The sequence below is a fragment of the Elephantulus edwardii genome, unplaced genomic scaffold, assembly GCF_000299155.1.
Source record: "Elephantulus edwardii isolate Elephantulus edwardi_28Jun2011 unplaced genomic scaffold, EleEdw1.0 scaffold00017, whole genome shotgun sequence".
Taxonomy (NCBI): domain Eukaryota; kingdom Metazoa; phylum Chordata; class Mammalia; order Macroscelidea; family Macroscelididae; genus Elephantulus; species Elephantulus edwardii.
The window spans coordinates 7,926,271-7,949,992 of record NW_006399767.1 but is presented as its reverse complement, the minus strand read 5'-3'; the positions used below and the strand labels follow the sequence as shown (position 1 = coordinate 7,949,992).

At 44.5% G+C, this 23,722-nt stretch overlaps 1 protein-coding gene across 1 annotated transcript; it reads right to left on the bottom strand.

The window, feature by feature from the left end:
* Window positions 1-533: 533 nt before the first annotated feature.
* On the bottom strand, window positions 534-22,875 carry TNFRSF21 (tumor necrosis factor receptor superfamily, member 21). Its single transcript, XM_006881925.1, has 6 exons — window positions 22,780-22,875; window positions 13,985-14,636; window positions 11,079-11,588; window positions 4,024-4,289; window positions 2,302-2,530; window positions 534-763 (listed from the first exon to the last, which is right to left on the bottom strand). The coding sequence occupies exons 1-6, from the start codon at window positions 22,873-22,875 to the stop codon at window positions 534-536; spliced, it is 1,983 nt and encodes a 660-aa protein (XP_006881987.1).
* Between the last annotated feature and the right edge of the window lie 847 nt (window positions 22,876-23,722).

Below are 23,722 nucleotides of genomic sequence, written 5' to 3'. Positions count from 1 at the left end.
GGAGATTTGTAAATGACCAAAAAAAAAAAAAAATTGCAGTGATAATAACAACAATAAAAAAATAGTAGGTGCGGATATTGAGAGACATTAAGACTGTGGACAGAATTCATATGACTTCGTTACACATTTAGGAACCTTGCAAACCCAATGGACAGGGATCTGTGTTAGGTGAGTGAAGTGAATTTAAAGTGCACAGAACGATTTGGAAAACACTTAAGAAGGAAAAACAGAAAAATACGGAACTTAAAAAAAAAGAAAACCAACAAAACACTTTAGTGGTCGGTATTTTTTAATAGTTACATTTTTAAAACGGCTTATAAAATAACTTCCCAGAAGGGTTAAAAAAAAAAAGGAAAAAGAAATCAAAACACTGGCCATTAAATTCTGTTAAACACACACGCGCGCACACGCTCACACATACACATACACACACACACACACCCCAAAAAAACCAAACAAACCCAAAAGAAAACAGTAATAACCACCCTGCCACTAAATTGAGCAATATTCCAGAGTGCAGTATCCCCAGAGTTCTACAATAGGTCAGGAATATGCCTATAAACAGAGTCCAAGAGGGTCTGGCTCGCTTCCTGGCTCTTGACTCCAATAATCTCAAATAGCCGGTCCAGTCTGTCCTCGGCCTGAGGGATCTCTTCAAGCACCCGCAACTCCTCAGGATTCAGGATGTGAAGCATGTCATCGAAGATAGGCTGCAAGTCGCAGGGATCCAGGCGTAGCTGCCGCAACACTGTGTCCTTCTTTTCTGCAGGGGAGGGAGGGAAGGACAGGTAGCCATTAGGAATTCTGCTAGGCTGGGTGCTGGGAGAGTGACATCTACAGACACTGCCCCACTCCAAGCCTACTCCTTCCTTCTCTGCCCCTTCTCCCAAAGGAGTGACATTCCCCTCTGATTCACTTTCAATATGAGTTTCTGTTTACAATACACACCCAGGAGATAACAAGACTGGTCTAAAAGAGATCAGATAAAGACCTCTCTGTTTCAACAAGTCAGTCATTGCTGAGGTAGCTGACCCTCTAGCAGATTTTTGGAGGCTGTAAATCACAATGGAATAGACTGACCATCTTTCTTAGAGTCACTGGTAGATTTGAATGGCCAGAAAGGCACCTTCTTCAGGTAAGAAGCTCCATTCCCTCCATATAGACAACCCTGCTGGAGCTCTCTTGAATGGATTGTAGATAAATCATTAACATAATATGGTCTAGACTTGAAGGCTTTCCTCTAAATTCTCTGAAAAACTTAGAAAATTCTGAGATTCCTAAACAAGTGGGGTTCTTTTGGGGGTGGGGGAGGATTTACTTATTTTCCCATCTGGAACATACATTTTTTTTTAGTAATAACCAAAAATACACATTGGCCTATATCCAAAGGGAACTCTGGTAGCCTAGTTAGTTAGTTAGTGGTAAGAAGCTGCACTACAATTCCAAAGGCACATGGTTTGAACTCACCAGCTGCTTCAAGGGAGAAGGATAAGCAATTTCCTCCCATGAACCAGCATATAAATATTTCTACCAATGCAAAATAGTTGAGTACAAATATGCACAGCATATAAAATATATAACCATAAAGTAAGTTTAGGAAATATTAAAAAACACATAAAACAACTTTTACTAGACTGGGACTGTAAATACTCAAACTAAGAAAACTCTAATAAGAATCTTCTTTCAGTATAAGTATACTAATTTCCCACCCAGCTATTAAAAAATGAGCTTGATTAGTTATTTAGTAAAAAGCCTCAATCCACTTTGTTTAAAGTACTGTCATTTGCAGCCAGCTTCAACTCAAATTAGGAGCAATTTAAGTCAGGAAACGCAATATTTCAATGGCTGAATGAGAACTTAAACTACTGTGTACACCCTCACCTAAAACCATGTAAATTATTATTACTCAAAACAAAACACTCATAAACACTAGGAAATTTCAGGCTCATGATATATTACGCTTTAAGTCTGTCAGACTCAGCAAGTCTGGTTAATTAGTTTCCTAAAACCTGCTGGACTACATTTTATCCCTCCTTCCCTGAAATACATTTGATAGCATCCAGAGGAGAAAAGGTGACCAATACTCTTCGGTGACAGAACTCTCCAGCAGGGTTACACGTGTGTCCTCTCGGGCTAAGGACTGCTGCCTCCCACGTTAGCCAGGGATAGGTCTCTCAGGGCAGGTCACTGGGATGACTCAACCACAACAGGATAGCGGAAAGGGCAGGGAGAAATGGCCAGAGGCTCACTTGTGGGAGGTGGAGCACTACCTCCGTTTGTCCTTCAAGTGCCTGTCCTCACCTTTGGTAATAAAGGCGCCGTTCCTGCTCAGCGCGGAGGAGCCACTGGAGGCGGAGTCACAGCGAAGCAGTGGCTCGGAATCATCCACGAAGAAGCCCTTGTTTTTATCCAGCGGGGAAGGCTCCACCCTCGGGAGGGTGGAATTTTCAAGTTTTGTGTTGGGACTGGGGACAGCGCTCGGGCTAAGTGGGCCAGGGCTGGTTGGGAAAGCCAGTTTTTCAGTTTCAAGCTGTGAGAAGGTTAAAAACAGAATGGAAGATGTTTAGATTATATACTTAAAGAACTATAGAGATAAACCCCCAAAACAAATACCCACAATGAAATAAAAAGCATTCTTCAGATATTACTTTTTACTCCACTTAACAGTTTCATTAGCATCTCTGGTGCATATGTAGTCCATAGCGAATCATGCTGCTTAAGCCATAGACCTTTTGTCTACCATACCGGGGTGGGGGTGGGGAATCAACATTCTTCTCCGGGAAATTATATAGTAAAAAATTGGACTATACAGCATATGTAGTTGGAATATATATTAGATATAATTGGAAAATAAGGAATGATAATGCTCTCTCGCAAAGAAATCATAAGGAATAATTCAAGTACTGAATTTAACTGCTGTATAAGAAAACCTACTGCTGATCATAATGCAATTCTTCCTCAATAAATTCAGTCATATTGGCTTTAACAGATCAATTTGGTCACAGAGCCAATTTCACAAGTATAAAGACGTTAGGCCAGAACTGGAAGATATTACACTTTACCCAGATAGGTATTGACTTAGAAAAATAAAGTTAAAAATACATTCTGCAGCACTGATAATTGAAGGCATAGATACTTATTTTCACAACATTGATTACTTCCTCTCAACGTACTTTTTTGACAAAGCCACTAACAGTGTGGATTAAAGGGATCAACAGTGCCACCCACTAATAGATGCATCCTGTTCTAAAGTTTGAGAGACTGTATCACAGGACAGAAAAAAAGCCACTTCAATCCTTCTCATGTTGTTGTTGTTGTTATGTGCCATCGAGTCGCTTGCGACTCATAGCGACTCTACTTGGTTGGAATCCACCAGCTGCTCCATGGAAGAAAATGGGCAATCTCCTCTCTTGTAATTTTACTGCCTCTGAAAACCCACCAGAGGGTTATCTATGGGTCGGTTTTGACTCGATGGTACATAACAACAGATGATTGTAATGGATAACCACTGAGAATCATAGGGAAAGGGTGTGGGGGGTGGTTGGGGGGGGGTGTGAGAGAGAGAGAGCGAGAACAAGAGAGAGAGGAAGAATCTTAAATAATTAATACTAATTATTTTCTTTGTTCCATATGTTGTTGTTGTTAAGTGTTGTTGAGTCACAGGCGACTCATAGCGACCCTATGAATGAAAGTCCTGGACTTTCCTTTCTCCAGGTTCATAGAGTTTCCAGAGGCAAGCTATTATGGAAGTGGCTGCCACTCCTGCTTCCAAGCTTGTTTTAATCTGGGAGCTCCACCAAACACTGTCCTCCATGGGTAACCATTTTCCCATTTGACTCATCAGTGTCACAGTGTTCAGCTTCACAGCAACCATGAGTTACCTCTGTACAGCAAGTGGACACACCAGGGTTACACAGCCTAGAAGAATGTTTCACCAAGAACAATTATACCTGATAAAAACAGATCTGAGGTGCAGGAGCAATGAGGTTTGGGGGAAAAGTCAGAGGACCAGGGCTAACTTACCGTGAGGGTGTCTTCCATCAGCCCACGAATCTTCTCCACCACGTCGTTGCGCCGGTATTGACGGAGGGCATTGATTAAATGGGCAAGACTGGCCTCTCGTCCCTGTATGGTCCAGTGCTGCAGAGCTGCGTAGGCCTGCTCATGGTCTGCTGTGTACCCACTGGAGAAGGCAGCCACCTCCTTCTCACTTGCATTGCACAGATACAGATAGATTTCCTTCCACTGGCTTCCCACCTGGGTGGCAACAAGCTTCAGGATGTCAACACCTACACGAGAGACAACATATACAGGCATGAGTTCTGAGGAAGGAAGGTTTTCTGAGCTAATAGAAGTTTTCCCAATGCTATATGCAAATTATTCTGAAGCTTCATCTGACATATTTTGGACATGCTGTAAAAAGGGACTGGTCCTTGGAGAGGGACATCATGCTTGGAAGGGTGGAGGGATGGAGAAAGAGGGAGACCATCGACAAGATGGACTGATACAGTGACTGGAATAACGAGAGTAAGTGTGTCAGAGACAATCAGGTTGGCACAGGAATAGAGCCGATGTCAGGGCTGTTGTACATAGGGTTGCAATGACGTGCAAGTAACTTGATGGCACATAACAACAATATGCAAATGAATGCCCTGCTTTTCCTATGCATTTGGTGCAGCCCATCCTGTGGATTGACAGATAAATATAAATTCATATGACAAATCATATAAATTTCACTTTGAGAACAGAGGACCAAGAGGAGCCACCATGCGGGAGTATAATAAATTGTCCCTAAAAGAGTTTTAGAAAGTCAAATCGAGGCAAAGGAAGCAGTGTGATTCCTTTGCTCAAATTAAATAGACTGTAGCCAAATAAACCAGAAGCTCTCAACTTAAAGGAATGCTGACTCCTTGAGATCCAGCAAAGGGAAGACACAGATGAAAATTCCAGAACTTTAATCAGTACTATCTGAAAGGATGATGTGGTCCTGGGATAGTGTCCCTTATGCCGTCAGACTGACAGTGTGTACCCAGAAAGTGTAGCCCCATGGAACCATTCCCCACAGACATCAAACTGCTCTAATTCTACCCTCAATAAACAATTTTCTGATTCAGTTCAGACATAGTCCACGAGGCCTTCCTTCCTAGTGAATCTTACTTAGTCTGGAAGATTCCCTGGAATAAATCTGCATCAAGCCACACACATGGCTGCACATAAGGGTCGCTGGGCAGACTGTGAACCCAGTTCTTTTATGTGGAAGGTGAGTAACCCACCACTAAACCACCGATATGCTGAGCGCATGAACAAGTTTTGCTTGATTGCTTGCTTTTTTTTTTCAATTAACTCAATTCCAAATTCTCATCATTTAAAAAGTTTCAACCATTCCCACTGCATCTCACATACTTACTAAACGTGATGTCAGTTCTCATTATTCTTCCAGGATGAGAAGTGGAGAGTCAAATACATGAGAAAATTCCCCTGGAGGCAATTAGTGCACACAACCTCCTCCCAGGACAGATGACTCCAGAGTTATCCCTGTGTTAGTTTTCAACAAATGCAGAGCAGTCTCTTGAGAAGTGCATGTGGAAAACAGGAGGTATGAGCTGCAGGCAATGTCCTTCCTGCAACAGTGTGGAGTGCTGGAAGCCAAATGAAGAAGGCATCAGTGATGCCTTATTGCTGCTTGTGCCATAAAGTCAACTCATGCCAATGCTACAGGATAGAAGAACCTTCCGACATGAATTCCTGAGCCTGAATCTTTACAACAACAGAGAACAGCAGCTCATTCTCCCATTCAGTGGGTCCCAGCCATCAAAGTTCCAATTATAATCTCCAAAATACCAAAAGGGGCTTGTGGCTCTTTTTAGCTGATAAACTTGCCTCTGTCTATAGGGAGTTCTGGTAACCTGGTGGGAAGGAGTTGTGCTGCCAATCCAAAGGCACATGGTTCAAAACCACCAGCTGCTCCTCAGGAAAAACATGGGCAATCTCCTTTTGTGCAATTTACAGCCTCTAAATACACACTAGTGGGACAACTGTAAGTCAGTTCCAACTCAATAGCATATAACAACATTTCATAAAGTTTCCTATATATCATCAGTAAGCCTATTCTGTCCAATTCTAACCATATTATTGCAATGCTAATTACCAATCTCTCCAGCAAAATTATCAACAAAACTCTAAAACATTCTTATTCTCTGCAAAATCTGTTTATAGAATGCCTGATCGTGTGGATTTTTTTTTAAATTTATGTATGGTGTGTGCTGGTGGCCTAGTGGCAAGAAACTGTGCTGCGATCCTGAAGGCACACAGTTCAAGCCCACCAGCTGCTCCACAGGAGAAGGATGAGCAATATTCTTCTATTGTGATTAACTACCTCTGATAACCTGCTGGAGGGTCAAGCTATGGGTCGGTTCTGACTCGATGGTACACCACCACTATCACTACAACATGTATGGTTACAGGTGCAGAAAGATATTAATAAAGACATTTTTCTCTCTTGATTTGTATCTTTGGCCAAAGAGGGAATGCTGGGGGGTGGGGGGAGGGTAGGAGGAAAGGCTGATTTGCATATTGGTTAAAATTCCAAATGGTTTAAGGTCAAAAGCTGTTAACCAGATGGGTTTGTGAAATACGCAGTACATCAAAACAGTAAAACCTTCCCTAGAGGAAGAATCATCAGTGAATCAGTCTTGGGAGACCATCAGCCTCCAACTCAACCCCCTCAGCCTCACCTTAACACTTTGGGAACAAATCCCATTTCTCCTTGACACTTCCTGCAAGACAGAATACTCTTCTACCACATCTCAGCATTCTGCTTATTCCTGAAACATCTTATGAGGTTAAACAGAAAAGAGCTGTCTGCTGGGAAGGGCAGTATTGGAAGCCAGGGCGGAAAAGACAGTGGGACAGGCAAATGGCTGGTTCCTGGGCCATAAAATGACTGCAGAGCAGAGGACATCCAGGGGTGTGGAATGCTGGACGCTCTTAAATGATGTCTGCTCCCTTCAGGCTGGCTCACTGGTATTTACACTGCAAGTCTACTTCCCATAGGAAATTTGGGCTGACAGAGAGGACAACTGTTGTCTGGAATTTTCAGTCAAGGAGTCTGCCTGGCACAGGAGGGCAGGCTGCTTCTGGCTGCGGCTGTTGATGGCCCATGAAAGCAAACCACTGGGTGCAGCACATGCAAGCTGAGGTTAGCACGACTCTGCCATCACTGACTTACTGCAAAATTGGTCCTCAGCACTGGACCAATAGGAAACAACATGATAGGTGGAGAAAAGACTGAAGTTTTCACAGTCAACATTCCAGAAATTAAAAGAGATGTTGCACTGAGGAAATCTGCTGTCAAGGACTCCTCTGTAGTGCTAAGAACAAGAATATAAGAGCAAGTTTAAAGACTAAGGTGTACCTAATCCAAGCCATGCTATTTCTAATTGTGCAATGCTGTTGTTGTGAGGTAGTTAATTGCATGGAAGGAGAATACCCTTCCTCCCACAGAGCAGCTGGTGGATTTGAACTGCATGCCTTCAGGATTGCAGTACAGTTTCTTGCCACTAGGCCACCAGTTGCTCCCTATGCCTCTGAAAGTTCAACAATGAGTAAGGAATACAAAAGAACAATCAGAATGGAGTCAAAAGAGAATTTTTTTTCTTTTCCTTAACTGCATATCTTCCATTCGTCCCATCCTTTCAACCAGGAACTGAACTAAGACAGCTAATCTATCCTGATTCACCGCCTCAAGATCTCTATGAGGAAAGTAGTGACAGAGATGGAAGTTGCCATCTTCTCCTCTTGGTCCCTTTCTCGACTCAAAGCATTTCTTAAATAGATGAAAGGTGGGAGAAAAGAGAACTCAAACAATTCTGTCCTCTCTTATGGTTGGGTCTGGCTTGACATAGAGATGAGTGTGGCAGGTAGACCTGAGAGAAAGATCCACATGGTAAAGGAGACTCTCCTGATAACAGCAGGTAGAGAAGGTCATCATGCTCAGAAGGGTGGAGGGACAGCCCAGGAGAGGAAGATCCCAGATGAGATGGATTGAAACAATAAACTGGGGCAATGGGGGTAAGTGTGTTGGAGTCAGTGAGACTGCTCAGGACAGGGAAGAGTTCAGAGCTGCTGTATATAGGGTTGTTATGAGTCCCTGGTGACTTCATGGCACATAACAACAGACCTGTGGTTCATACGGTCATTGTGAGTCATGGTCAACTTGACAGCACCTAATAACAACGACCAAGTACCCTGGAAAATGGTTTAGGGAAAATATTTCTGGAGAAGGGAAGAAGCTAATAGAATCATGTTCATCCTTGGAAAGGTAGAGGGTTGGCAAAAGAAAGGAAGATCGTCAACCAAAAGGACTGACACAGTGACTGCTGTAATGGACTAGTATGTCAAAAATTATGAGGATGGCACAAGAGAGGACAAGATTCAGATTCGTTGTTCATAGGATCACTATGAGTTCAAAAACAACAACAATCAGACATAGCTACTGAGTTATTAAAATGGGGCAGGAGTATCTGAAAATCTGAATTTTACCTAAGTTAATGAGGTTAGCCTACATGGTTTGTGGCTAACCTTAACATCACAGGTATAAGGAAGCAAATGAGATGGTTATTTTAAGATCATTTGAGACTTTTTCCATTGCAATATATGGTCAGTTATACACAACTAGAACAGAAAAGCCCTATAATAACTTTTATGCTTTTAGTGGCCAAAATAAAATTTAAAAGACTACTTTCTATGTCGTGACCCCACATAAATAATAATTTTAAATTAAACTGAACATTTAAGACTCCCATTTACCCTATTATATCAGGGAATGTGAGGGAGTATTTACAATTTTTAAAAATGATCAATGTTTTAAGATGATAGAAATTTTGACAAATTGAGAATTAGCAGTACACTTACATCTTGATAATTGTGCTTAATAATAAAACTCTTGATTTTTTTACATAATGAACAATAAAAAGACTTGCAGTTCCTGTTGCTGAAATAAACATATTGCTAGAAATCATTCCAACCTACCACAAATAAAACTGCTATTGGTCCTGTAAATGAAAAGCAAACAGCATCACAGGACCACTACCCCTCCATCCTTAGCTTCATGATGCCTCACCTTCCTTTGTCAACCCTCAGACCCCTCGAAAGGAGAATTTCCATCTTTCACGTCTGTAATTCATGGTAGTCAGAGTGGGAGGCATGCAGATGAATAACTTAAAAAAGACTCTTACTGATGAGAAAGACAAAAACTAATAGTCTAGCTTTTTCAATATTGAGAGTCTAAGAGTGTTGAAGAGCTTGACCATGGTCAGCTTAAAGCCATCAAAACACGGAACAATCTAGGCCTAGCTGATTTCCTCTCCTTATGAAGATTTAGTGAAGGGGAGAATGACCCGGAAAAGATCTCCTTCAACAGGATTATGTGCTACCCAGAACCCACTGCAAAAAAATCAAGAAGGCATTGTTTCCAAAAGCTTCTGAGCACCTGGAATGGCTTCAATTAAACAGAACATCTCTTTGTAGTAGATTTCACCTGGATGGACCTTTAAAGCCTACCAAGCAGGAAAGGAAAGGAAAAACCTTCAGAAAAGCATCTTAGATCTGAGCACACACACCAAAGCAAAGCCCTGTGTGAATGGAGTGGAGAGTGATCAAACTATTGGAAGAGCTAGTTACATATTAATTTGACTGCTGTCAGTTTGAAAATCATATTGCTGAAGTATTGCTTTCACAGAATGTCTGATTCGGCTCTGTTTGACTTGGCACCTCCCTTCTTTTTACGAAATTGGATATCGTTTTAAAAACACAAGCATAGCAATTTACAAGGTTACCATGGACACAAAAATGCCCAAGGTCACTGTGAGAAATTGGTCTCTGCTGTGGGACCAATCTTTATTCCCATACCTTTGTGTTCTCAAGACTTATGGAAATGACATTGCAAGAGAGGGCTTATAGGTGTAGCTTACCACAATCCAGTTCATAATTGCAAAGAACAACATAATAGCCCTTTCTTTAATGAAATGAGTAACAAAATATTGACATCATCCCAGTGGGAGACTCACATTGTTTTCTATTAATTAGATAAATCTGGAGTAGAACAAGAATTCCTGATTGGCCAATTAAAATGCAATTTAAAATATTATAGAATCCTAGACTGTGTCCTGTGCTAGATAAGAGGATAAGAATTTGCTCCCTACACAGAAATATGGGGATAAGGAATAAAACTGAGATATTTCTTAGAAAATGGGATAGGGAAACTGCCTCTTGTTTACTTTGGACACATCATCAAAACCAAAAATCTTTAGAAAAAGGACACCTATTTTTCACCACTAAAAACAAAGGAAGCATTTAATGAGGTGCATTTACACAGTAGCCAAAACAAGGGACACGAACGTTATCCTAGATCATGATATGCCAAGAGTCATGATATGCCATAGCACAGGACCAAACAAGGTCCTTCTGTTATGCATAAGAAGACCATGAATCAGAACCAATGAACAAATGTATCACGGTTAAACACACTGAGGTTTAAGTGTGTACCGCCAGCTTGAGGGTGCCAGAGATGATGAGGATGGCACAGGATAGGACAGGGTTCCTTCTGGCCCTTTGTTCATAGGGTCGCTATGAGTTGTACTTGACTCAATGGCACTGCACAACAAGAGTAACATAGCTTTTTAGCAAGAGGAAGATGGGCAATCTCCTCCCACATGATTTAAAGCTTCTGAAAACTCTGAAAAATCACTAAGAGACTATTATTATTAGCAGTAGAACGCTGCTGTTGAGTCAGAATCAACTCCCAGCTGACACAGATCTTTAGGACCACTCTCTCAGGTAACTGCTTTGGCAACAACTGCTCCTTCTACAGGTGCCCAGGGAAAATGAGGGGCGCGAGTAACTCTCATCACTACATTATGCCTCATGGTGATCAATTCATTTTTTTCTAACACAATCAGATCCAACAGCATTTGGTCTACAGAAGGGATTCTGTGCATGCCCCATTCCTCCCAATGACAGAAACGAGGGAAGGCGAGGCCAGGGGATCTGTGAGAGAGGAGAGAATCTAGCAGGCTTACCGTGACCGTTGCAGTAGAAGATCCACTTCTCCCGGTACTGGGTGGGGGCGAGCGCCTTCTTGAGCCCCCCCTTTTCCACGATGGCGCTGGGATACTGCTGGGGGTCCTTCTTCAGGTTCCACGAGCTCTTCTGCATGCTGTACACCACGATGACGACCAATACCAGCAGCAGGAACAGCACGGTCATCCAAGGCAGGTGCTCATTGATGTCAAAATACTTGGGCAAGTTCTGTCCGAGGTGGCCTCGGTTGGAATCCTTGGTGGGTGTGCTGGACTTGGACGTCGGCAGCAGCTTGAGGATGTGTATGTGGTGGGTGTTTTGCTGGTGTATTATGACTTGGAGGTTTGGACGGGTCTTGTTCCCGCCATGCTCTCCCGACGGGAGGGCCTTGTTCACATGGTCCTTCCCTGCTGCTGAGTTTGTGTTGTCAAGGTCCGTCTTTTCCTGGGTGTCACTTGGTACCTTTGGTCTATCAGAGGCAGAAGGGTTGGATTCTGCTGAGTTCATGCCTAGAAAAAAAGAGTAAGAAGTGGGAAAAGCTTTTCTATATTTGGGGATCAATATATTCCCTCCTCTACTGGTCATCTCTAAGTTGGGTCAGATAATCCAAGTAAGAAGATTAAGAATGAGTTTATTTGGGGTGGGTTGGTTGGTTGGTTTTCCAGAAAGCTCTTAAGATCAACTTTGGGTAAAAGACAAAAAAATTGCACAGCTCAACTTGCTGCCCCATGCCCGAACCATGGGCATCTCCAGGGAGCCAAGAGCTGACCTTCCCCTCAGCAATTCCTGTCCTTCTCTCACAGACTAGACCCACGCTTGTTTGTGTGCCTCCTCTGTTGCCTTCATTATCTGGAGATCGAGTCTCAATTCAATTTCTGCATTCATATTCTTTCTGCCCCACTTCTGGACTATTTTTTGAGACATTGGTAAAAAAAGGGAATGTGACCAAACTCAAGAGTTGAAACTCAAGGTTTAGTGGGACAGGATGGTGGCTAAAATAAGGTACAACTTTCTTAGCTCCTGTAACTCCTGGATTTCATCTTTGAACATAGCTTTCTGAAGGAATCTCTGTTCAGGACGATCTCTGTTAAGGAGTATGTTGTTGTTGTTGTGATGTACCATTGAGTCGGAAGCGACTCATAGCTGAGCTTTCAGTGGGTTTTCAGGGGCTGTAAATACTCAGGAAGAGGTTACCCATTGCTCTCCCTCAGAGCAGTTGGCAGATTGCCTACCACCCATTTTTGGGTCACGAATGCAACTCCTTCCCACCAGAGCCACCAGAGCTCCCGCCTAAGGAGTGTGAGTGCTGGGGATTTTGAGTCCCAGAGACAGGCGTCTGAGAGGAGCAGCTCCTGTAAACATCTTGATGGGTTATTGCAGCCCTCTGAGGCAATTCTTCCTAAAAGGGGGGTTGTAAGAAGACACACCCCCAACCCCCCATATTACAGGTTGGTCCTGAGGATCAAATGTGGTCATGCCTTAAGGGCTGCTGCTAACAAGACAGAAAGCCATCTCCCCTCATGTGATCTACAGCCTCTGAAAACCCACCGAGAGCCAGCTATGAGTCTGTCCATTCAGACTCAATGGTGATGAGCTGAGAAAACAAAACTCAAATGGGTTATAATCTTCATGGAATTTGAGTTTAAGCAAAAAAGAAAAGATTTTTTAAATAAAGGTTAATCTGTTATATATTAAAGGTTAATTAGTCAGAATTAAGGTTAAAGATTTAAGGGTCATTGTGAATGTTGGGATGCCTGAAGAAAAATAAAATTCCTTTAGAATGGGAAAATGTTTTGAACAGTGGTGCTCACTCGGGTGGCTTTGAGTTACTCTACCAACCCCAAAGGCAGGCAGTTCGTATCCACCAGCTGCTCCAGGTAATAAAGGGGGCCAATCTCCTCCCATATGATTTATACCTTCTGAAAACTCACTGGAGGGTCAGCTACGAATCTGTTCTGAGTCGAAGGCAGAAAACAACAATTGCCATGGAGTTGGAAGCAGTTCAGATCTGGCCCTCCACTGATTTGGTTGTTCAAGCTGTAAATCGCAGGAGAGAGATTGTACAGCATTCTCCCTCGGAGCTGCTACAGGGTTAGGACCACCTCCAATTGGGTGGTTGTTGTTGTTGTTGTTGTTGTTGTTATGTGCCATCGAGTTGCCTGCAACTCATAGCGACCCTATGTACAAGAACCCTAAACACCGTTCTATCCTGTGCCAACCTCGCCGTCTCAAACACACTCATTCCCACCACTCCACTCATAGAATGGGTTATGTTTACCAAAAACTTAACCTCGAGCATTACCAGTATTAGAAGCACTGCCTGGCCATTGACATTGTGTTCAGCATAATTATCTATGGACTTTACCACCAGAGCTCCTTTAATTAGTGCTTGTTATCTTTAATTGGATACAAATTTCTTTCCCATTTTCTTCTTTTTTCCTTGTCTCACTTTGATGCAGGACTCATCCCTGCCTTCCTGATCTAATATTTTTCTCCTCTCCCCCTCCTTCTTTCCTCCCTGATATGGCCTCTCAGAATTGATGTACGTTTCTGTGACCTTCCATACTGAATTTACTCATTTACTTGATCAGTTTGAAACTGAGGCCTGAAGTATCTCAGCACCTTACACAAGGTCACATATTCTTTTATTTTTCCCTCTGTTAACGTTTTCTAGCTTAACATGGCTTAGATTTTTAGTCATTTGATCTCCCCTAAAAAAAAAAAAGTAAAACAAAAAAACAACTTCAGAAATGAAATCTAATAGATCCACTGAAGCCAGATCTAAAATGAATGCCCCATCTTTCAAAAGTGACTTTGGAAAACATAAAATGAAGAAAATCTCCTTCTTTGGATGGTATCATGGACACCTCCTCCCCCAAGCCAAGAACTCACAAGGTGAAGTTACCTTTGGGAACTGAAGTGGACGAAGGGACTTCTTGAGATTCCGTGTCCTCAGGGCTTAAGAAGATGGCTGGACCAGGGAATGGTAGGGTCGTGCTCGAGAAGGTGGGTAGGGGGCCACAGACATTGTCTGCCTCCTTGGTCCCCGGCTTGATCACCACCAGGCTCTGACTCAGACAGTCTGTGTAAGTTTTGCATTTCATCACACTAGAAGGCACATCAGAGAAGGTACCCTGAGCACACTTCTTACACCGCACATCCTTCATCTCCGTCCCTTTCTTCCGCACACCCCAGCCCACAGGACACACCGTGTGGGGGACACAGGTGGCATTAGACTGGAACATGCCAGGTGGGCAAGTGCATTTTCGGTCAGTCAAGGCAGCACACGGTAATTTCTCAATCATCGGCCATGGGCATGGCTGACTACAGTCACGGCATCTCTCCATGCCATTCTCATGTCTGGTAAAGGTGCCCGCAGGGCAACGGCTGCAGACACGCAGGCTTGTGTTCGTACAGTGCTTGGACACATAGGTTCCTGCTGGACACTTGTCACAGGTTAGCACCTGGCCAGTGGCACGGTCAACATGGTGGTAGGTGCCAACGAGATTTGGGACCTTCGTTCCTGGCTGAGCTGTGGTGATGCTGAGGAACCCAAGCTGAAAGAAAGAAAACGGGGAAGGGGAGAAAACCAAAAATGTGTTATACAGGCACAAACAAGTAAAAATGAGCAAGTCCAACACCAGCATCATCATTTAAATGGAAGATCTGACCAGTATCGCGTTTTGTCATTTCTGCTGTTACACAACAGAGAAACATACTCAGATTCCATCCTTGCACTCAACCCATCAAGCCAGTCACCACTGTATATTTCCACATGCACAGAGTAGAACTGTGCTCCACAGGGCTTGCGAGATTGTGACCCTTAGCTGCAGACTGCCAAACTTTTCTTCCAAGGTACCTCTGTGTAGGTTTGAACTGCCAACCTTTTGGTAAGTGACGAAGCACTTAACCCCTCACATCACCTAACCTCCTAGTTGTGAAACAGTGCTTTAATACCTTGATCTTTTTATGACAGGGTTTGGTGGTTTGTTGTGGGGCTTTCTTTTTGGTTTTCCTATCTGTAAAGTCACATTCCCAATGCAATACAGCTCCTGATTTTGTCATTGAACTGAGTACAACTCACAGTGATCCTATGAACAACAGATCTGAGCCTTGTCCTATCCTGTGCCATCTGCACACTTGTGACACACTCAAGCCCATTGCTGCAGTCACCAAGTCAATCCATCTAGTTGAGGGTCTTCCTCTCTACTTTTCTAAGCATGATGTTCTTCTCTAAGAAATGTTGTTGTTGTTATGTGCCATCGAGTCGTTTACGACTCATAGCGACCCCATGTACAACAGCCCTAAACCCTGCTCTATCCTATGCCAATCGCACTGCCTCTGACACACCCATCCCGATTACCCCAGTCACTGAATCAATCCACCTCATAGAGAGTCTTCCCCTCTTGTGCCGTCCCTCCACCCTCCCAAGCATGATGTCCCTCTCCAAGAACCTGTCCCTCCTTGCAACATGCCCAAAGTATGTCAGACGAAGCACCAGAATCCTTGCCTCCAAGGAGTAGCTTGGTTTAACCCTCTCCAGGATGAATCTGTTTGTTTTCTTGGCAGTCCATGGTACATTAAGAAATAACCTCTCCTAATAACATGCCCAAAGTATGAGAGACGAAACCTTGTCATCTTTGCCTCCAAGCAGCACTCTGATAAAAGTTTCTAAGTTACCTAAAATTAAAATTTCCAAAAGGAAAAATAACAACGATAATGATTCTATACAAATCATTAAACTGGCATCAAAGGAAATCTTAAAAGCTCCTAAAGTTGTCAGGAGGAGTGAGTTGAAACTCCTTTGCTAAGCAGAACCTGTGTCACACTATTACTCACTAAGCAAATATTTTTCAAAATGACCCAAGTAGCAGGAAAGCAAAGCATCCATTCCCTATTTATAACATTTCAATTTGCAGGAGTATCTTTCCATCTTAACCATGGCACCATTGCCCATCAGAGTCACGCCATAGGAAGATGCTTGCCAATGACTCCACACCCTCCCCTTTGAAGCCACACACACACAGGTTGCTCTGACTTTACAACCAGTAGTTTTGGCTAAACTTCTTAGCACCATCAAGGGAGCAGAACTGCTCCTTGGATGGAAAGACAACATTCAACTCTGGTAAAAGCATTCCCTTAACAGGAAATAAAATTCTGGTAAAAGAAGACTCCCATTCCCTACCCACAATCTGGCAGGAAGAGCAATGTAAGTGAAGGCACGCTGACCTAGATTTGAATCTTCTCCAGAGCAGATGCCCCCTGTGTGACCACAAACTATCTTAGGCTTCATTTGTTTATCCATGAAATGAAGGTGATGCTACAGCCATACAGGCTTTCAGTTAGCAGCAAGGATCACTAACCATTTGCACGACCCAAGCCCTTGGTGTTATCTTCAACTGTCCATGAGTTAATTCCAACTTGTGGGGGTTCCATCTGTGTTAGAATAGAAGGAGTCATCAACAGCTCCGTTTTTGGAAGTAGATTACCAGGCTTTTCTTCCAAGGCGCCTCTGTGTGTACTCCAACTTTTAACCTCTCAGCAGTGTACATGGTAACTATTCGCACAACTCAAAGATTCTCTTTGGTATTCCTCTGTTGTTATATATCATAAAGTTAACTTCTGATTCATTGGACCCTCAAGGAACAGAATAGAACTGCCACATAGGGTTTTCTTAGCTGTGACCTTTACAGAAGTAGACCTCTAGGTCTTTCTTCCATGAAAATACTTGGTGGGCTTAAACAGTCAACCTTTTGGTAAGCAGCCAAGTGCTTAATCACTGCTCTGGGGAAATGGGGAAGCTCTGGTGGCCCAGTAGATAGGGAATTGTGCTGCCACCTCAAAGGCGGGAGGTTCACCTCCAGCCAGTGTGCCTGGGAAGAAAGAGGGGCAATCTCTTCCTACACAATTTACAGCTTCTGAAAATCTGCTAGAGGATCAGCCATGAGGCTGTTCCAACTCCATGAGGTTTAATTAGGTGGGAGAAATAATAGTTGGGTCAAGAGCAACTTCCAGACCTTATAACTATCCATGTTCTTCTACTGTTCATAGGGTTTTCAGAGTGTTCCTTGGAGGCAGAGGATAAAGCTACATCTCCCATATTTCGGCCATGTTACTAGGAGGAGCTATTCCCTTGGAGAAGGACGTCATGCTGGGATAGGTGGAGGGTCTGGAGGGTTGGCAAAGGAGAGCAAGGCCCTCAATCAGGTGGACTGGCACGGTGACTGTTGCAATGGGCTCTAGTGTGTCAGGAAGTGTGAGGATGGCACAGGATAGGACAGGGTTCCCATCTGTTGTTCAAAGGGTTGCTATGGATCATACTCGACTTGATGGCACCTATCAACAACAGTGACTTTATTGGACAGAGGTGAGCTGCTCCATACAGATTCCAAGCCTGACTGACAGATTCAAAATGCTCAGCTTTCAGTTAGCCGACAAGCACTTAACCACTGTGTCACCAAGTCTCCCTCCTTGGTCCCATATACTCATTGAATCCACAGCTGCTCTCATGTATATGTTCAATATAAAGTTAGTCACAGAGGATTAAATGAAGCAAATGAAAACTAAATAAAGATCTATCCTGTTAGGACTTAGCTTACAAAGCCACCTTCTCCACTTCCCCTTTTAGGATATAGCCTTAAGATAAGATTTTTAAAATATTCTAGAAAAAAATGGGGCTGTAGTTCAGGGCCCTGCACACTTGCCCACACCCTTCTCAGCTCCACCCACCCCTGCCTGAGGTCCCTGTGTCACTTTCCCAGAACTGTAAAAAAAAAATAAAAATAAAATAAATAGATAAACTGCCTGGGAAGGAAAAAAAAATATTCAGATAGCTACAGAACTGGGGAGAATAATCTATTCCCAGTGGTCCCTACATCCCCCTCAAGAGAACTGGGATCTCTTACTCTGAAATAACAGTCTAAAAGTCAGTGAGCCCTGTACCTTCCAACTAATATGCTTCTGGTTCCTCCGGGTTTAAATCTCAAGCCAAGCTCCAATTAAGGTTCCTGTTGATTTTTTTAATATTTGACAAATATAAACACTGGGGCAAGGCCATTATTTGTTCATGGTCTCACCTTTATTCCTAAAGAATACCAGGTGCCCAGCAGCAACCACACAGCCCAGCCTCTTGCTAATGCCAACTGGAGTTGGATTTGGGGACTAAGCTGACTCCCACCATGACTTTGATTTTTCATTCTCTCACAGGCATATGTGCATCTCACAGTCCAGGTCTATTACTAGCTTTGGGCCCTCAGGGTAGTGCTGAGAGGCATACACATCAAACTCATCCCTGAACTTCCTTTGCCTGGAACATTTCCTGGCTTAGAAAGGATGTTCAAAGGACCTTTGTTAACATCCAAAAAATCACTTTGCCAATCTAATCTTTCCCTCTAAGCAGCCAGCCTTTTGTATTATTAAAGTCATACCTCATTTTATTACACTTCACGTTACTGAGCTCCACTGATACTGGAGGGAACCCTGGTCATACAGCCCTCTGGGAGATGTGGCTTAGCTTCTCAAGGGGTTCAAATTCATCTGTTGCTCTACTATAGAAAGATGGCAAATCTCCTCCTATGTGATTTACAGCCTCCAAAACTCCACTAGAGATTCAGCTATGAGTCAGATCCGACTGAGTGGCAATGAGTTTGAGGTTACTCACAGATACTGTTTTTTCCAAATTAAAAGTCCACTGCAACCTTTCATCAAGCAATTCTATCAGCACCAGTTTTCCAACAGAAGGTGTTCATTTCATGTCTCTTGGTCATATTTTAGTAATTCTTACAATACTCCAACTTCTTCATAATGCTACCATATACTTAATAAACAACAAAATGGTATAAACCAAACTGTCGTATGTACTAGGAATCCAAAAAATTTATGGGACTTGCTCTATTGTGGTGGTCTGGAACTGAATGAGCAATATCTCCAAGGCATAATTCAAGGGTCTATTTGAGTTTGCCCAACTTTGATATGCTCTAGGACCCCCAGTGGCCATCACCACTCACCCATGCTTGTCTAGTCAACTAACATTAAGCGCTAAGAAACTAGGTGATTCATTACTATGAGCAGAGGTCAGAAGGCAGCACTAAGCTAGATGTCAAGTCTAAATGGCAGTGACAAACACAAATACTTAGTACTTTCTAGACAAGCATACAGCTAGGCTGGCTCTTACAGCAAATGGTCCTTTATCTGGCCTTGCATAGTACACACAGTACAGCCATTTGCAAATGGTCCTCTGTCTGGCATTACATAGTACACCCAGAAGAGCCATTTGCAAATGGTCTTTTATCTGGCCTTACACAGTACACACAGAAGAGTCATTTGCAAAATTCAGAACTCATTTCCTTATCAATTATGGCTCCATTCCTTTCTGACTACTGACTGCCAAGATTACATCTGTCTAGAACCAGCTCCCTGAGCACAAGAAGCCACCTCCAGCTATGTTGTGTCACAGTAGACAAGCACTTTTAGGACATGCCCTAGCGTTGGTGCAAACCTTAAGGTCTCATTTATCTTGTCTCTAGATGTTTGGCCTAATACACTCTTTTGTCTTCCAGCATCTTTTACTTTCAAATATCGTGCTGACGCCTCAAGTCCTCAGAAACAGAACTGGAAGAGGCAAAAAAACTCTTTCAAAGTCACCCAGGTAATTCTCAGCTATGCGCCACAACAACCCAAGCCAACAGTCTGCCATACAACTCCCTATGTACTTACTATGTCATCAGAATTGCCTTGAGAAAGAAAAAAAAATCTATATCTATATCTATCTATATCTATATCTACATCTATATCTATATCTATCTATAGATAGATATAGATATATAGATAGATAGATGTTGTTGTTGTTGTTATGTGCTGTCGAGTCGCCTGCGACTCATAGTGACCCTATGTACAACAGCCCTAAACTCCGCTCTGTCCTGTGCCAATCGCACTGTCTCTGACACTCCCATCCCAATTATCCCAGTCACTGAATCAATCCACCTCATAGAGGGCCTTCCTCTCCTGTGCCGTCCCTCCACCCTCCCAAGCATGATGTCCCTCTCTAAGGACCGGTCTCTCCTCACAACATGTCCAAAGTAAGCAAAGTAAGTTAGACGGAGCCTCAGAATCCTTGCCTCCAAGGAACCACCCGGTTTAACCCTCTCCAGGACAAATCTGTTTGTTTTCCTAGCAGTCCATGGTATTCTCAATACTCTTCTCCAGCACCACAGCTCAAAGGCATCAATTCTCCTCCTATACTCCTTGGTCATTGTCCAACTCTCTGATGCATAACAGGTGATTGCGAAGACCATGGCCTGTATCAGACACACCTTAGTCTCCAGAGAGACACTACTGCTCTTCAGATAGATAGATAACCTTAAATTCTCAAGTCTTCAGTCTTAAATTTAGTGTACAACTTTTAATAAACGGGCTTTTAATGTTTTCCAAAAAGGAGCAGGACCTTCTTTGATGTTATGAAACACTTATTTTAAAAGCACCTCTCTCAATATCCCTGGAAGCAGCAGTCAGGAAACCAAACCACATATTACAATGGGCAAATGTGATGCAGAAGACATGTTTAAATAAAATCTTAATCCAAGATGTCATTTCGAAAAGTTAAGTACCCCTGACTCAGCCCCCTGTACTTTCAATCACCTCATATGCATGTGAAAAATGGACAATGAATAAGGAAGAACGAAGGAAAACAGATGCCTTGGAACTGTGGCGTTGGTGCAGAATATTGAATAAACCATGGGTTGTCAGAAAAAGGAGTAAGTCTGTCTTGGAATAAATATAGCTAGAATGCTCCTTAGAAGTGAAGATGGTAAGACTCAGACTTTGACTTATGGACTTCGAACATGTATCAGGAAGCGCTGGTTCCTGGAGGGGATGTCATGCTTGGTGAAGGAGAGGGTCAGCGAACAGGAGGAAGCCCCTCAGTGAGATAAACTGACACTATGACTATCAATGGAGCAATGAGGACCCAGACACAACAATGAGGATGACGCAAGCCTGGGCAGCATTTCACCCTGTTGTTTATGGGGGTCATCACGAGCCTGAACCACCTCAATGGCATCTGACAACGACATCTGACGCTAAAAGGTATAGGATGCTATTTCTTTTTTTAGGATGCTATTTCATAGGGACTCAAGTTATCCTGCTTGGGCCCTCTGTAAGGAGCATACTAAACTGATAGGTTAGAGGGATATAGAAACGTGTAGTGAGATAGGGTAACAGATCTAAGAACTGGGGACACAGAAGCGCAGGAATGGATTGAACTCATCGATAAATGATCAGGATCAGTGTTCTGTGACTCAGCAGGACTGTTAATCCACAACGACTGTTAATCCGGGTTCACAATCCCATCACTCTTTTTTTTCAAGGATTCAGATCTTAACCACTTTACAAAACGGGGCATCAGGGTCTCAGACAGGTGACTGAGACTTGTCTCATTATAGATGCTAATAGCAACAAACTTTTTTAATCTCCCCCTTTGCCTTAAAACACACAGTCCCACAGAGGTCTGTAGGGTGAATATTTCAGCCATAGCAACTGCATTGCCCTGGGTTCTAAGCCAATCTTGGCGAGCGAGGCAGAGTCTCCAGGGGGAAGGAGACAGCAAGGCTGCTTTTCCCTTACACCAGCTCAACCATAAAAGGCTGGCTGTCTATTTGTTTCTGTTGTTTTTAGCAAACGATCTCCACTCTTGCCGCTTCAGGGACCAGAGATGGGCAGGAACTCCAGGTAGTGCAAGGGTTTTTAGATCTCAAATAAATGTTCTTCCACCTAAATCGCGCGTCCCCCCTACTCCATCACCAACAGAACATTCACAGAGAAAGCAGAAGGTATTTGGGGAAGTTGGGGATAAGTTTTGGGCCAAGAGTGATTTCAGGCATTGACAGAGGACCAGGTCCAGGGCACGCCACAGAGAGAGTGCACCGTGGATGTTGAAGGTACCTGCATCATCTTGCAAGATAACCTGCCCAGATGCAGGTTAAGTGAGAAACGGGACAGACTGGAGGAGCATTTGGTCTTCCTTCCCAGTAGCTCTTTTCCCCTTTCCCCTCCACAGCCCCCATTCGCTGCCAACGCGCTAACTGCTTGAAAGCCGGCCCTTTGGAGGCTCTGGGGAGCGGGTCTGAAGGTTTCTGGCCTGCAGACACTGGAACCGACCGGAGCCAAGAGGGGGGAATGGAGGACGGGGAATGGAGGAGGAGGCAACTGAATGATGCTCGGCGCCCATGCACCCGGCAGATGCCGGCGTCCAGCGCGCACCCGGTGCCGCTCTCCACTGCGGTAGCATCCCGTAATGACACTGCAGCCACAACCAAGTGGCGGCCGCGGGGAGCCCTGGGCTCCCCTGGCCGCAGCCCGGGCCTCGCACCACGCTAGCTGGTGGACCACGAGGTGGGCCAACGAGGGGGGAAAGCCCTGATATGAGCAGACAGCCAGGCGGCCACCTCTATAGCGCCTCCCCGAGCGCAGCCAGGCTGCCGAGAAAACAATCCCTCTTCATTCTGGAACCCCACCGGGCCCTGCCGCTCCCCGAATGACCCCACAGGAGCTCTGGGCTGTATTGCCTGCTGGTGAAGCCCCGGCATCCCCACCCGCCCGGCCCTGCGCCTACAGCAGCCCGGGCCCAAGGAGCCGCCTAGCGCAGGCAGAGCGGCTCGCTCGACTCCGGCGCGGCCGCCGCCCCCGGTCTCCCAGAGCACTTACCAGAAGGCAGCTGACGATCATCGTGGCTCCAACTCCAACAGTCCGGCGTCTGCAGGAGGCGAGGCAGGCGGTGCTACTGCTTGCAGAAGACCCCATGGCTGAACCGGCGGATCGCAGGGGCGCCGGGGAGGCGCGGCCACCCGGCAGCTGGAATCGGCGGCAGCTTCTGTTCAGCGCCGCATCCATCGCCGCTTCCCGGGCCCGGACCCTATCTACCTTCAACATCCTATAGGCACTGCGGCAGCCTGGCAGAGGAGGGAGGCGGGACGGGAGGCTCCGGGGGTTCTCAGCACCTGCCCAGCCGCGCGGCAGCCCGAGCGGGGAGAGGCAGCCGCGGCTGCAACCGGTGCTACCCGGTGCTCTTCCCCGGCAGAGGCTGCGGAGAGCCAGGGAGGAAGGCTAGGCGAGACAGAGCAAAGGAGCAACTTCCCATCGCTAAGCCTCCAGTTTCTGCCAACCTTCCTCCTCCTCTGCCCAGATCGGCCGGCGAGAGACTGAGCCCGGCGGCCGCCGGGCGCGGCGACACACGCGGTGCCGCCGAAGGGGAGGAGTCTTGGCGCTTTGTGCTGTCACCTAGGAGGAGGCCGGGCTCTTATATGCGGTGGGAGCGAGCAAGGCGTTCCAGGTGGAGCCAAGAGGCGCCCCATGGCGTATGCAGGAGGCGTTGCAGCTGATTAGGGCGTGGGAGGTGGGGAGGAAGCGCAACAAAATCATTACCACTAACCCAAATTTACTTTTTTCCCCCCAAGATTATTTTAAACATATTATTTCACTGGGCCATATCTGCCATCCACGAATGTCTTCCAATTACTTCTGATGTAGTGGCCAAAAACAACCAATAGCCATAGAGCCCTTAAAATCCACCCGCTGCAAAATACTCAAGAATTCAGATTTGTTTGTGCTTTAAAATCAAGATCTGCTAATTTATCTCAGTTCTTTTTCA